Genomic DNA, 13,745 nt, shown 5'->3' with positions numbered 1-13,745 from the left:
TACTTATTATCTTCTTAAGTGAAAGTTTCTTCTTCAGTGTAGTTAACTAATACTATACTTCAGAGAATTCCAACAAACAACCATACAGTACACTCACTGAGTAGTGCCCGGTCACTATGCCACTCATCCAAGTTTGGCCCGGCTGTCCCTCTGCCAAAGTGAGCAGCAACACTATGAGAACCAGTCCTGGCGGATCCACAGCATAGCCAGCCCAGCCATGCCAAGTGTACTTCATGGCTATTTATTATTCATGTGCAGAGAGGGGCACAGAAGTGTATGTTTACATAGGGCCCAGTGATGGGTTAATCTGGCCCTGGTGGGTGCAGGAGAATGGAAGACTGGAGGGGCAGGGGAAACAGGTGTGCACTGAGAATACAAAGCACCTGTAAACCCAGCTTACCTAACCAGTATGTTCAGGGTGCTTTGTGTTATTCCAGAGCAGAGTAAAGCAGTCAGAACACATAGGTGACTCTGGCCTCAAAATTTCAAATAAACATGATTTAAGGTTGATACCACACATCTTCCAATAATTAAAAATATATGATAATGTTCTCTTTAGATTTCCTGTTCAGCATCTATGTATGAAGTTTCTGATCATTTTAAAAAGGAAATTCTCACAAAAATCTACATCAAGATGGAGTAAAGTTTGAAAGTATGTATCTGTAATTTAAGGTAAAAACAATCAGTGATGATGTAACTAACCCCAAATCAGACAATTAAAACCCAGGAAATTCAGACATATGCTAAAAATTAAAAGAAATCCAAACATATTAAGTATGGACAATGCCCAGTTAGAGCATTCAAACCACCTTAACTCTCTGCTATAGTAGCACTGTGGCGGCAGGGGGAAAATGAAAAAAATCTAAAGTGTCCTTAAAAATAAGTTTAATCTAATCTGGGACCACACATTAAAAAGCCTAATTTTAATTATATTGTTACTGCATGATGTCATTATATGTTCAACCAGAAGTTATAGTTAATGTCATGCAGTTTGGGGAGGGGGGTGAAGGGAGGGAGTGTTAATTGAAGGAGATCTGAAACAAAAGGTCCTGTCTGCGCGGCATGGACACTAAAGATCCCAAGATACATTTTAAGGGGTAGGCAATATGTTCCATTTTTGTAATCTGCACTAGTTATCAGGAGGTGCTGCCTCCCAGTGTGGAGAGCTTTGGGATACATTGGCATGAAAGGCACTAGACAAATGCAAACTATGACAAAAACATATGGAAAAATAAGTGGACTCCTTTCAGGTATATTTGTTTGTTTTCCTTAGTACTGTTATGTTGAGGGAGGGGTGAAACTTCACTGAAGGCACAACAGCCGCCCCTGTTCAGGATCAAGGAAAGAAGCAGTTAAGCTCCTTTACGGAACAGGTACCTGAAACAACAGGAGCCACTGCCCAAAACACAGGCCACATAAAAGGCTGGTCAGGAGGTGGGCTATGTGGGCTGAGGGGTTTTACTGGAGGCTGAATGCAAATACTGAGGGTGGGGTATTGTTCTGGTGGAGTTGTGTGTGTGTGTACACATCTGCCTGTGCACAGATGATTCCAGAAACACCTCAGAAGCACTCAGAGAAGGCAGCAGAAAGCCGACAGCCAGAGCAGAACATGTAGCGTGACCCTGAGAGAAAGCTAAGAGAGAGCTTTGGGGCAGAATGCTGGCTGGGAAAAGAGGACTGGAATATTTGCAAGGAAACTGTCTCCTGTATGATTCCTACTGTGTTCAGGGAAACTGGACTTTATGCACTTTCTTTGTAAATAAGCAGAATTGTATCAAACAAGTATCTCACGACATCATCAATTTCTTCTTCTAACTGAAACAACCAGCAAGATTTCCAGTACTGCCTAACTGTTCTGGTCAAAAGGGATAACAGTATGATAATCTCTCTATAAAGGGAAAGCCGGCGAGATTTTAACAGAGAACTCGCTTGGGAGTTGCTCTGAGCAACGTAAGCTGACAGTATTAACAAGACTGAGACCAATTTTTCCTTCTGAGTCTGTGCATCAAAGTCGAATTTTCCTTTCAGTTTGCAGTTTAAGAGAATCCAAACACCAAAAAACCAAAAAACTCTACAAAAACTGGGAAGCCTGGCCTGATATTAAGTCAAAACATGAAGCCAGAAAGTGTCAGGTTCCCAGCAGGCCTGGTTTTCACAGGGTTGTGAGAGGCTCGCGCAGTGTTGTGATAGTTACCAGGAGCCTGGGATGAGTTTTGGGTCGGTATTAAAAACTAGTGTTTTGCCTTTTAGAGCTTCTTCAGGCCTCTAGTTTTGGCACCTATTGTGTGAATGGCAGGAGAAGGCTTTAACTTTCAAGCATTGTGGCCCATGCAAAATGTAATGTGAAGTGTTGCCAGACCCTGCCCACAGGAGTCATAACAGCCCATCCATCGTTTTGGAATTCACTCCTCAGCTCAGAAGGAGCAGGGCCCCAGAGACAGCTTAAAGCTGTACAAGTTTCACTTTCAGTTGCAAAGGAGTATTTGAGAATTGCTAATCTGTGATATACAGAATCGTTCTAAATACAAAGCCACCTACACTCTACACTGCTTCTGAGGAGCAAATGCACAATGGCTTCAGATTGCTGTTTGCAGGGAGCTTGTGGCTCCGTCAGAGTTTCAGTGTGATACTGCTTTATATGACTTCTTACTTCTTCACAGCAATTCACTGAAACAGGAGGACCCATAAGAGCCCTCAGGCCCCACATGCTGAGAGCTAACAGAAATGGATGTATGCAACCCAACTTAAATTAAACGAGCATGGACACTGAAACCAGGCATCCATCCCCAGCCATGCCCAAAGGGCTGAAGAAAGTAAGATAGTGCTATTACAAACCCATCCCAACTGTGTGCATATGCGGCCATCATAAACGTGGTAGGAAAAGGTTCCCAAGCAGTTGCACCAACAATGCTAAACTTAAAAAAGCAAACACATAGACAGTTCCATGCACATATGTGCATGTGGTGAGGTAAATTAAGACTTTCCTATCCCCAGAGTGGGGATTTGGACTAGGTAATACATTTTTGAGAATTCGAGTGCTCTTTTCTAGCAACAGCTTGGAGACTGTAACCTGCCACAGGAATTCTAGGCCTCTCACATGTGAGACACCACACTGTGATAATCCCCTTAGACACTGCCACAACTCCAGATGCTTCCCTTCACCATCTTCCAATGAGGACAATGGTGAGTCACCCAGAAGGGTGTCCTAAGGGCTTCCTGCCCTATTTCAAAGGCAGTTCCATTTTCCAGACGTGTCCCCTGCTTCATCCCTTATGACAAAGGTCACCAAGAGCTGTATGAAGTGTCTCTGCCACATCCCAAAAGTAACCCAATACAATGGGGCTGGTTCTGGGTTTTGTGAGAGCCCTCGTAAGATTCGGGATCAGGGTAGATTCCTGGGTTCTTATTAAAGCTGGAGGCAACATAGCGATTTTGACTGAGGTTTGGTTTGAGTCCGGGCATTTGTTCAAAGCCAGTCCCTATGTGAAGTGAGACCGAGGAAATGGTTCACACAAATCCCTACAAAAAAAACCACTACGTTCCACACAGTATTAGAGACAACAACCCTTTACGCAAAGAGGAGACTGTTACAGTGACTGGTTCTTGGATCAGTGGCTATCTCAACATGCAGCCCAGCTCCAAGAGCTTCTCAGAGATTAAGCATGAGAAGAAGGAAAAATGCAACATTGTACATGTCACCTAACTGCTGCTCGTCACTTGCCCTGTCTTGTGTTCTTCCTTTCCTTCTAGCCACTGCCCTATTTAAAGAGGATCTGGATTCCCCAAAAAGTAAGAACCGGAAGGTGCCAAATTTCATTAGGAATATAAAGATGATCAGATTTGGTGGGTCAAACACACGTAAAATGACACATAAACACAATACAATGATGAATCAGTTCATGCTGCTGTTCACGTACTACCCCATCCTGGTGAGCAAACCCACTCTGTTCCCAGAGAGAATGCTTCGCAATGGCAAGGACAGCGCTATTCTTTTTTCAGATGCTGCTACAGCATCCCTAGAAGTATAGCTTTTGGGGATAATATCCATGAGGGGTAAGATGCTAAGGTAGGATCCTGAATGCCTACCCAATCTGAAAGTTTCTGAATACACAAAAACTTTCCCCCATTCATCCTTTCTAGTAACATCATGTTTGTTAGCATGAATACAGTCATAGTCCCCACACTACTACTGTGGGAAGCACTTTTTCCAGGCTCTATGTGGAAGGATCAGAAAGATTTCACTCCATGGAGTTCAGTTTGTGTGTGACCTGTCTGGGGTCCCCCAATAAACAACCCCTAAAGGAGTCTGGTGACCCTCTTGCACCTAGGGTGACCAGATGTCCCTATTTTATAGGGACAGTCCTGATATTTGGGGCATTTTCTTCTATAGGTGCCTATTACTCCCCATCCCCTGTCCCGATTTTTCACACTTGCTGTCTGGTCACCCTACTTGCACCTTATCTCCATTGTTGTCCCGATTCTCTCCATCCAACCTTTTATAGTCTACTCACTCTACCAGGCTGAGCAGAATGGTTTGGCCATTCCATCAGGACATAACCAAGGCAAATACTGGTTTGTGAAAAGGTTCCTGTGAGGTCATTCTGTCCGATGGCGCTGTGCTGGTAACTGGTCCTGGATAGAGCCAACATGAAAATTGGTAGTGGTAGGGCCATGCAAGTCAAATCCAGGAGGAAGATATTGTTATAAGGTTCTTGTTTCATGGGACCATATTCTCTCTACTCCCTCTTTTGCCCCTGATTGGGTTATGAGAAATGGTAACAATAGCAGAAAAATCTCTCCGTGGCTTCTGACCATGGAAATCTCTATTATGGCTTCTGATCTTTGAAATCTTTGCTGTAAGAGCTACATCCAAATATCCGTCCATTCCTCCTCCCACCCCTTCTCTTTTCCACGAATTACATAACTCCAGACTAGAGACCAGTCCTACTGGAGTAAAGGTTTCTCACACACAGAAGACCACATGACAGTATTAAGAACTCCAGCCTTTCTTGTCTCATTGGCATCCTGGATACAAGTGTCAGGACACCCTCCATTCATGCAAGCAGACAAAAAAGAAGAGCAGTGCCAGAATATAGGCTGGATTGGTTGCCTTTGTAGTGTCTCCATATGTGTTCCACACTATGCCTCTTTTCTTGGTGAAGCTAATAAGGGAACTATTCATTTGGGCCAACAATCCAATTAACCCCAAAGTTATTTTGATCTTGTCTGGAATGCTTTCCTGACGCCAACTATCTAGCTCTTCAAAAATCCACCACTGAAGGCAGTGTTATTGATTGGTAAGAACACAGAGGTAGCAAGAAATCCACAAGTTCTCATGCCCTCTGTTAACTCTGCTACTGATATATCCGTGGCCGTGGGCCACTTCACCTCTTTGGAGTAGCTTCCCAATTTATACAAAGTAAATGCTACCTGCTTATAACGTCATAGGGGGCTGCAAAGAGTACATCAATACTTGTAAAGAACTCTGAAACTAAACAGTGCTGTATAAATGCTAAACATCTTCATTTCTCACTATTCCATTCAAGAACCAGATCCACTTTTTGTCCAGTACCTACACTGCTCTGTGTTCTGATGCTACGAAGCCACTCAGCCAGTAGAGTTCAATAACATGAGCTGTACCTATATAATCAATCATACTAGTGACACAAACAAGAAAAACAAACAGAAGAGCGCCATAGCAGAATTTGCTCCATTAGAAACCTAAGGAAAAAGTCTCTCTCTCTCTCTCTCTCTCTCAATGTCTGGAAAATGGGAAAGGATAAAATTAATATGGAATACTTTCTGCAAGATTATTTGCAAACACTGGAAAGTAAAATGGGGAGAAAAAATTAAAGAAAACTGGAGTGAGACTTGTTAATGTTTGTAAAAAGGGGGAAGCGTATATCTGTTCACTATTTTTACTGTGCTTGCTCATCACAAAGAACAGCCATTCTCTGCACACACCTCCCTCCGTTAGATCCGACCATTCAATCTGACAGCAGAGGACTCTCACAAGAGCACTTAATAGAAGAACACAAGAGTTGAACCCTGTAAGAAAGGGCCTCTTTTGTAACTGTCACACAGAAGGATGAGAAGCGCATCCTGCCTTTTCTCTGGATCATAAGCCCTTTTCAGGGAAGTCAGAAGAGAGTCAGACTCACCTCATCCAATTTGCTTTGGTTTCATCTGTCCCATCTATAGATTTGTAGCGGTTATTCTTATCAACAATCTGTAGAATAATAAAATAAAAGTAACAGGAAGACTGGCTGGCTCAGAGAGAATCAGGGAATACAGAACTCTTCACCTCTAGATCAAATTTCCATTCTAGCCCCTGGTCAGGGGGTACTGGGATATAAAGCATTTTACCTCTGGGTCATGGTTTCAAACCTAGCCCTGACCAGTAGAGCATCTAGCTTGCTCCCACTGGATATGTGTTTGTGGTCCCCTCTGTGAAATGAGCTTGGTGGTATCAGTCCATTGTCCAGTGTATAAATATCCACATCACAAAACTACCACTGCAGCTGGCACTATTTTGTACAATTGTTGACAGTCTCAGCTAAGATGCCAGAGACTGAATGCTCCTCTTCCTCTTCTCCCTCAGAACTGAGGCATATCCCCACTTTGCAGCTGGCTAGACTGAGGCACAGAGATAAGGACCTTGGGTCAAGGTCACAAAGCATATCAATAGCAGAGCTGTGAGCTGAACTTGGGAGTCCTGGTTGTAGGTTTAATCACTCACAAGCAGTTCTCAACGTTTCATACCCACAACCTCAAATCCACCTTGTGGTTTCTTTATGGCTGAAAAGTGTTGTGGGATTGGGATAATAGCAGGATGGTTTTTAATGCTGAAGATTGTGTGTGGTAGTGGAGCTGCTCCTGGTGGATGACAGATTTAGGGAGTGCTGGGACTCTTGAATCTTGGTTGGCGGGCTTCTCACTCCTTCGCTCTTCACAGTGCTCTGGTTCAGGGGAGGGGGAAGTGCTGTTTCAAGAGGTCATGGAAACAGTTCTGTAATCTCCAGAAGTGATCCTCCCCAACCCTTAGAGTCGAGGAAGATACACTGAGGAGCTTCCTCAGGATTGGCTGGAGGGCATGCCAGAGAGAACAGCAAGAGGCAGAGGAGACGGAGTAAGCTATTCATTCATTTCTTCTAAGTTCCAGTGACAGTTGGACTTCGATGCTTTCTCAGCCCCTTGGCTGTGACCCAGAGGGCACCCCTTTGTGGACCACTTGTGGGTTTTGCCCTATCAGTTGAGAAGTCCTGCACTAGACCACATTCCCTCCAAGATCTGGAAATACAATTCAGGAATCTTGACTCCCAGCCCCCTTCTCTAATCTGTATCCCTAAAAAAATAATAATTACAATAGGTGGACCTGGAGCTGCTGCAAATGAATATCAACAGAAAGGCACTCACTCTTTTAGCAGAGCTAGTACCATCACCCCATAACTCGCTGCTCTAGGCTGTGTGGTTGGATTGTCACAATTAGGGAGGCAGTTAGGACACTCACCAGCCAAGAGAAGAATCCTGCTGACTTGTCCTGGCTGGAGATCTGCCCCTCATACGGCCCGAAGACATGACCTTTGGGGATAACCTCGTTCACACAGCGTACGTCATTCTCCCCGCTGGGTTCTTTCACCACCTCCATGCCAGGCGGGATGGTCAGTGCTGCCCGGTCAGGGATACCAACCGGTACCGGAGTGTCTGACACAAACACGGGGGGACCATGGTTTGGGCATTCATCCACAAAATACTCCTGGCAGGACTCACAAACTGGAGGAAACAGGAATTAACTTGTGAGCTGAAACTTTCATTGGCAGAAATGCCAACATCTGAAAGCAATTATTAGCTTATACAACCTTCAACAATAAGGACAGAACTCAGATTCTTCTACTCCAAAAGCAAAGAACCCTGCCACTGAGAAAAAGGAGAATCTTTCAGCAATACAGGGCCTATGACACAGTCTAGCAGTCCTGCCTCCATTCAGCAGGGGGCAGAAATGTGTTCATATGGATGCATGTACACACAAAAAGCCAGTTCATTAAAAGAGGAACAAGACTGCCTTCTTCTCCTGCTGCTCTGACCACATCTCCCCACCGCCTCAAGCCCTTCACTAGCTTCCACTCACTTTTTGTATCAAGTTAATCCTCCTTCCAGTCCAGGATGTATACAATTCTACTCCCACCTATGTCTCTTCCCATATCCCCTCCTACACCCCTTCTCTTCCCAAGCTCCCTGCCAACAGCTCCTTTTGTGGCTCCTCCCATGCCACAGCTTACACCCAGAGCAGTTTGCCAAGCATTTTATTCTGCAAGTTCCTCTTGAAAGCCTACCTGTTCCCGAGAACATGTCAGCCATAGAGGCCTGTATCCCACATATTCTGTGCTGTCTTACACCTTAAAACTACTAGCTCTTGGAGGCAGCACTCTCATTTGCTTGTTGGGTATATGACCCATTGTATACACCCAGTAAATACCCTTGCCCACATAATCCCACTGCCTTTGTCATATGCCTCAGCGACAAGACAGAATCATATACTTCTCCTGTGACAGGAAGGGGCTGTGGCTTCCTTAGGAGGCCAACAACACTCAGGGTGTGCAAGTGTATGCCAGGACACTTTTCCCTCCCAGGATGTGGAGAACGAAAAAAGAAGTTACCCATGCAATGCTCCCTTGCTTGAGAATGATGGTTCCAAAACTCATAAATCTGGACTTTGTAGGCTCTCTATTGGGCTGCCAGGCCAACTCCACAGTTACCCAATCCTTATGCTTCAGAGGCCCTAGCACATTTTCTATCTATTTCTCCACACAGCCCCACTACAAACCCAGAACTTTGGAGACTGGCTGTCACGAATCCCTGCCTGACGGCTTCATCACCAAGTATTTCAGGGTCCTTGGGAGTTTAACTAAAGTGACAGGTTTACAAGTAAATTCTGTCCCAGACGCTCCTTTCCTATCCAGGGGGAGGCAGGTGGACTGAGAGAGGAGGAGAATTCTCCCTCCATTGATAAGACACTTACACCAGAAATCCACTTGCTGAAAGCTCTTGGTCATGATCAAATCCCTTTTCCCTTTCAGTTTCTTAGGCTCCACTTCCATGGATTGAGAGTCAGCCCTCCCAGAGCTGGGGAGAGAAAGCAAGAGAATAAAGAACTTAAGAGTGTGATATGCTGGAGAAAGAATAGAAAAGAACAGACAATGAGACAAAAGCTGTGTGAACAGTCATACCCTGCTTCCCAAGCCTAAAGTGTCAAACTTGATTTTGCCATCTAAATTGCTGATACATTGTGCCCCAGGCTGTCCTGCCAGAACAAGGTGCTCCAATGGCATCACGTGGCTAATGCTTACATCGCCTGGGAGCTTTTGGTGGAGAACCACCATGTCTGGCAGAAATCTGCCATGTCTGCTGCGGGTCAGGGAGACTCAAGGGGAGCACCATCAATCCAACCCACCTCAACCTATGGCTGAAATGGAGACAAGATGAAGGAACATATTAGGCAGAGGTATAGTCTCTTACCAGGGTTGCCCATACTCCTGGTCCCGGCACGGAGAGCAGGCCTCAGTCTTTATTGTCACCATCTCCCCTAACGAAGTGTGGGTCTGGATCAAACAGTCCTTCAGGTTTTCACTCATGTTCTGAAAGAGAATGAAAAAATAGGGACAGGGAGAGAAGTGAATGATAGAGAAATCACAATACTTCCCCTGAATTGTATATCCAGCCACTAGAAACACTTGTCTGGGGCACAAACAAAAATCCCTTCTTGGACAAAGAGGCAATAGTAATTCTATCACAGGTCCGGCCTAGGTGCAAGATACAGAGAGTAACACGGGGCACTGGGAATAAGGATTCAAGGTAGGAGGACTATGCTACGCAAAATCTGCAGAAAAAGAAGCTAATATAGGGCTACATGCTTTGTCATCAGATGAAAAGACACTACAGTAGTGCAGAGTATGATTATATAACCAAAGACTTGTTTTTAAATAATGCTTAGAAACAGAAGAAGTCTATAGATGGGCAATGAGCCATGACTTGTCTAGGTGTATGGCTGCACCATGTCTCAGTGTGCCACAGAGGGTGGAGTGAGGATATGTGCTCACTGAAGTCCTCCTATATTTTGGGCACTATGACACAAAGTCACGTGTCCTCAGTGCCAAAGGCATGCAGGAATCCAACAGAACGGCATTATGCCTAGCAGGCACTTCTCTCTCCGCCCTTTGTGATTAATGGGGATCGGTTACCACCACCCTCTTAGAGGCATATTGTTTTAATTAAAATGCTGCTCCCCTGTCTCAGCACAAGAATAAGGGAATATTCAATTAAATTAAAAGGCGGCTAATTCAAATGCTTTTTCACACAGCCCATTGTCACAGGATCCCACTGAGGAAGATTCACAAAGACACTGGACATACATATTGATGTCAAGAATATTCAGAGTTGTTATAATTAATGCTAAGAAAAATTTTGGAAGGGGGATTAAACTTCATGCTTCAGGGCTTCAGCCAATTTGTAACTATTAGGGATCAGGATAGGGTTCAGGATTACCCCACATACGCCTACTGTGGGGTTCTTACGCCCTCCTCTGATACATCTGGTGCTGGCCACTATCGGAGAAAGGAGACTGGACTAGACAGAACTCAGTTCTGATCCAACATGGCAATTCTTTTACATCACAGATTGAAATCATCACACTCATGCCACACTCAGGGCATGTCTACACTACAATCTTAAATCGACCTAAGTTAGGTCAACTCACAGCCACCGCAATAATTACTGTGGTGGCTGACGTCCACACAACTCTCCTTCTGTCGGTGGTGCGCATCCTCACCAGGAGCACTTCCACCCGACTGAAGAGAGGCAGTGTAGAGGACTGAGAGCCAGAATTCTCAGCTCTGTGCAGCTCCCCGCCAGGAGCCCAGCTGCCCCCCGGGCTTCTTGCCTCCAGTGGGGAGATCCATGCTCAGAGTCTGGTCGGCAGCCATGCTTCCTGCAGGGAACTGAGAGCCCTGGGTGAGGGGGAGGGAGAAGGGGAGCTGGGACCCCGGGGGCAGCGCAAGCCACCTGGCAGCAGAGCTTCAGCAGAGTCATGAAATTGACAAGACAGCCAACAGCTGATGTAAGTAATGCAGTGTCTACATTGCCACTGTGTCACCCTACCTACACCAACATAAGCCCTATGCCTCTCCAGGAGGTGGAGTTATGTCAATATAGTAGGGCACTTACATCAACAGGAAAAGGTTGTAGTGTGTACACTGATGTAGTTAGGTCAACATAAGCTGCCTTATGTCAACCTAACTGTGTAGCGTAAACCAGGGCTCAGTACACTGGATCTCTGCACAAACAACATTCAATAGTCAATGAGAACCCTTCTTTCCGAAGTGCCCACCTAGGAACAGTGGTTTGAGCACAGAATCAGAAACAATACTTCTGGGTCCTATTCAAGATTAGGTTCTGGATTCTTAGAATGTAAACTCTTGTCCATAACACGGCACAATGGGATTCCGGTCTAAGACTGGGGTGTGTGGGGGGCACTGCAATACAAATAAATAATAGTATTCCTAGCTTTAACAGATATTCTTTGTAATTTTGAGGAAGTCACAATGTTTCAGCTTCAATTTCCCACCTGTCAATCTAAACTGGAAGAATCATTGATTCATATTGAGAATTCACCAGTTAATACTCCGTGGATTTTGGAGGTGAAGCCACAATGTAAGTGCATCTTTAGGCACAGACACTTTTGTTTCTTTATAAAACAATGCTAACCCCAAACCAACAAAACAGAGAACTTCCTTCAAGACCCAGCTAATTCCAGGGAAAGCAAGACATTGCAAGTCACTGCCCTCAATGGGCTTGGGTATTTCTTGGGGCTTAGAGCTCTGTCTGCACATCCACACACAGAGAAGGGAAAGAATTCTAATAACCAATTCTAGGTACCTGGGCTGAAGACAGAGGCTACCAGCCTTCTCCAGAGAAATAGAAAATATTTTGCCTGAAGAGCGTGCTTTAAAAATGCATCAGAGCAAAAAGAAAAAGCAGAACTAATGGGGAGGAAGCAGAGGGCTGTGAGGAGCTCTTTCCCACAAAGCCTCCCTGAGGGGAGGCATGTGCTGTTGTTGGCACTGGGGCAGACATTCAACTTAACTTTCCAGCGATTGCATGCAAGAGGAAGCCCTGAGGACAGGTCAACACCCACAACTCCAAAGCCCCTCAGCGGGAAAAACTTCAGACTGCCTGCTCTCATGCACGGAGCAGACATGTGGCTGCGTGAACAGACATTGTCTTGTCTCTTTTTCCCTTTCAAGGAGGGATTTAAAGTTCCTTCTCAGATCCAGGATAACGATATGAAGACAGAGGAAGCCAGCTTTCAATTAACTGCTGTATACCAGCCCTCAGCACCGTGCTGCAGTCACTTGGGTGCACTTAGCAGCACCTTCTTTGTGCCGCTTTCCAATGGCTTGTGATCAGACTGCACATCCGCCTTGTGCCCAACGGTGAAACTGTTCCGTTCCAAAGAGCACTGCCAGTAGCTCCTTTTCTATCTGAGCATATTCCCTTTCTGCGTCTGGCAGGGCTCTACTAGCAAATGTTGGGGGCTGCTGGCTTTGCATCCACGCTGCTCCTAGGCCTCCTTCGGAGGCATCTCTCTCTAGCTCTTGCTGCTCTGCAGGGTTGTGGTATGTTAGAACTAGTGCTTTGCTCAGGATTTGCTTTGCCCTTTCAAATGCCTGTTCTTGGGTCTCTGACCATTCCCATGCCACATCATTGCGTGTTAGCTGTCTCAAGGGTTCACAGGCTTCCAATGGAGACTTGGAAAGATAACTGGCTATTCATATAAGCCACTGGACTCCCTTCATAATCTTTAGTTTAGGCATTTCCTTAGTGGCGCTCAGTTTTTCAGAGGCTGGCTGGAGACAGTTGAGAAGACTGGGAGAGGTTTAAATGACTTGTCCAAAATCATAGTGATTTAAGTGGGGAAGGCAGGAACAGAACTCAGGAGTCCTGACCCTTTCTCCATCCACTGCACCAACACTCCACCTCCTTGGTGTTAGTCCTGGCATCACAGTAAATCACATTCTGCAAACTTTAGATTCCTCTTGTAGTTAAAACTGGATACAAGGCTCATCTTCACGGTCAGTCCTAAACTGTTATATATTGTGCTGTACTGCTGAGCACCTGCCACTTCTACCACAGGGCTAGATTTATTTCAGTGGAGATGAAATAATTCCTGAACGAATTTTTAAGCATCTCTCTCATTACACCCAGGATGGTTCTAGGTAGAGTTGCGTGTGCTGTTGACTTTATGGGATTTGGTACAAAATCCTACAACCTGGTTGGCCCATAGCATTTGCCTCCCATTCCTGGCTGAACATAGGCTCCTGAAAGCAGGATCTTTTTATGCATCTCACTTTTAGTGCATTATAGTGCAGCTTTTCTACAGTAAGAGTTGACTCAGAACATGACTGCACTGCTGTATTCATTTAGATGGACTATATAGGCACAGAGAGTCAAAGGTGTTAACATGACCCAGAAAATGCCCAACATTAAACAGTTTTAAGCAAGGTTTGGGGTACAGAGTCCTCAGATTATTTTGTGGCATGGTGGCAAACACATTAGGAAATTCATGCCAAAGAATAGAAATGTATTAACTGAAACATACAAAAGGAAAAGAATTAAAATAAGGCAAAAAGTGTTGCAACTAAAATTGAGTGATTAAGCAAAACAAACAATTAAAACCTATCAAAAATTGG

General features: G+C 44.9%; 1 protein-coding gene across 2 annotated transcripts in view; it reads right to left on the bottom strand.

Annotated features, from left to right (window-relative positions):
• The window catches only part of PRDM11 (PR/SET domain 11), a 30,329-nt gene extending 20,694 nt beyond the window's left edge, over positions 1–9,635 (bottom strand). For both annotated transcript variants that reach the window (XM_074955328.1, XM_074955329.1), the window contains exons 1-4: positions 9,517–9,635; positions 9,020–9,123; positions 7,511–7,773; positions 6,162–6,229 (exon numbers count right to left, since the gene is read on the bottom strand). In XM_074955328.1, the coding sequence (XP_074811429.1) occupies positions 6,162–6,229; positions 7,511–7,773; positions 9,020–9,123; positions 9,517–9,632 (551 nt within the window). In that variant the 5' untranslated portion in view covers positions 9,633–9,635. The remainder of the gene's footprint in view (positions 1–6,161; positions 6,230–7,510; positions 7,774–9,019; positions 9,124–9,516) is intronic.
• Positions 9,636–13,745: the final 4,110 nt, after the last annotated feature.

The sequence above is a fragment of the Natator depressus genome, chromosome 6, assembly GCF_965152275.1.
Source record: "Natator depressus isolate rNatDep1 chromosome 6, rNatDep2.hap1, whole genome shotgun sequence".
NCBI lineage: Eukaryota > Metazoa > Chordata > Testudines > Cheloniidae > Natator > Natator depressus.
Note: the sequence above shows the minus strand (reverse complement) of the source record. Positions and strands in the feature narration are given on the sequence as shown.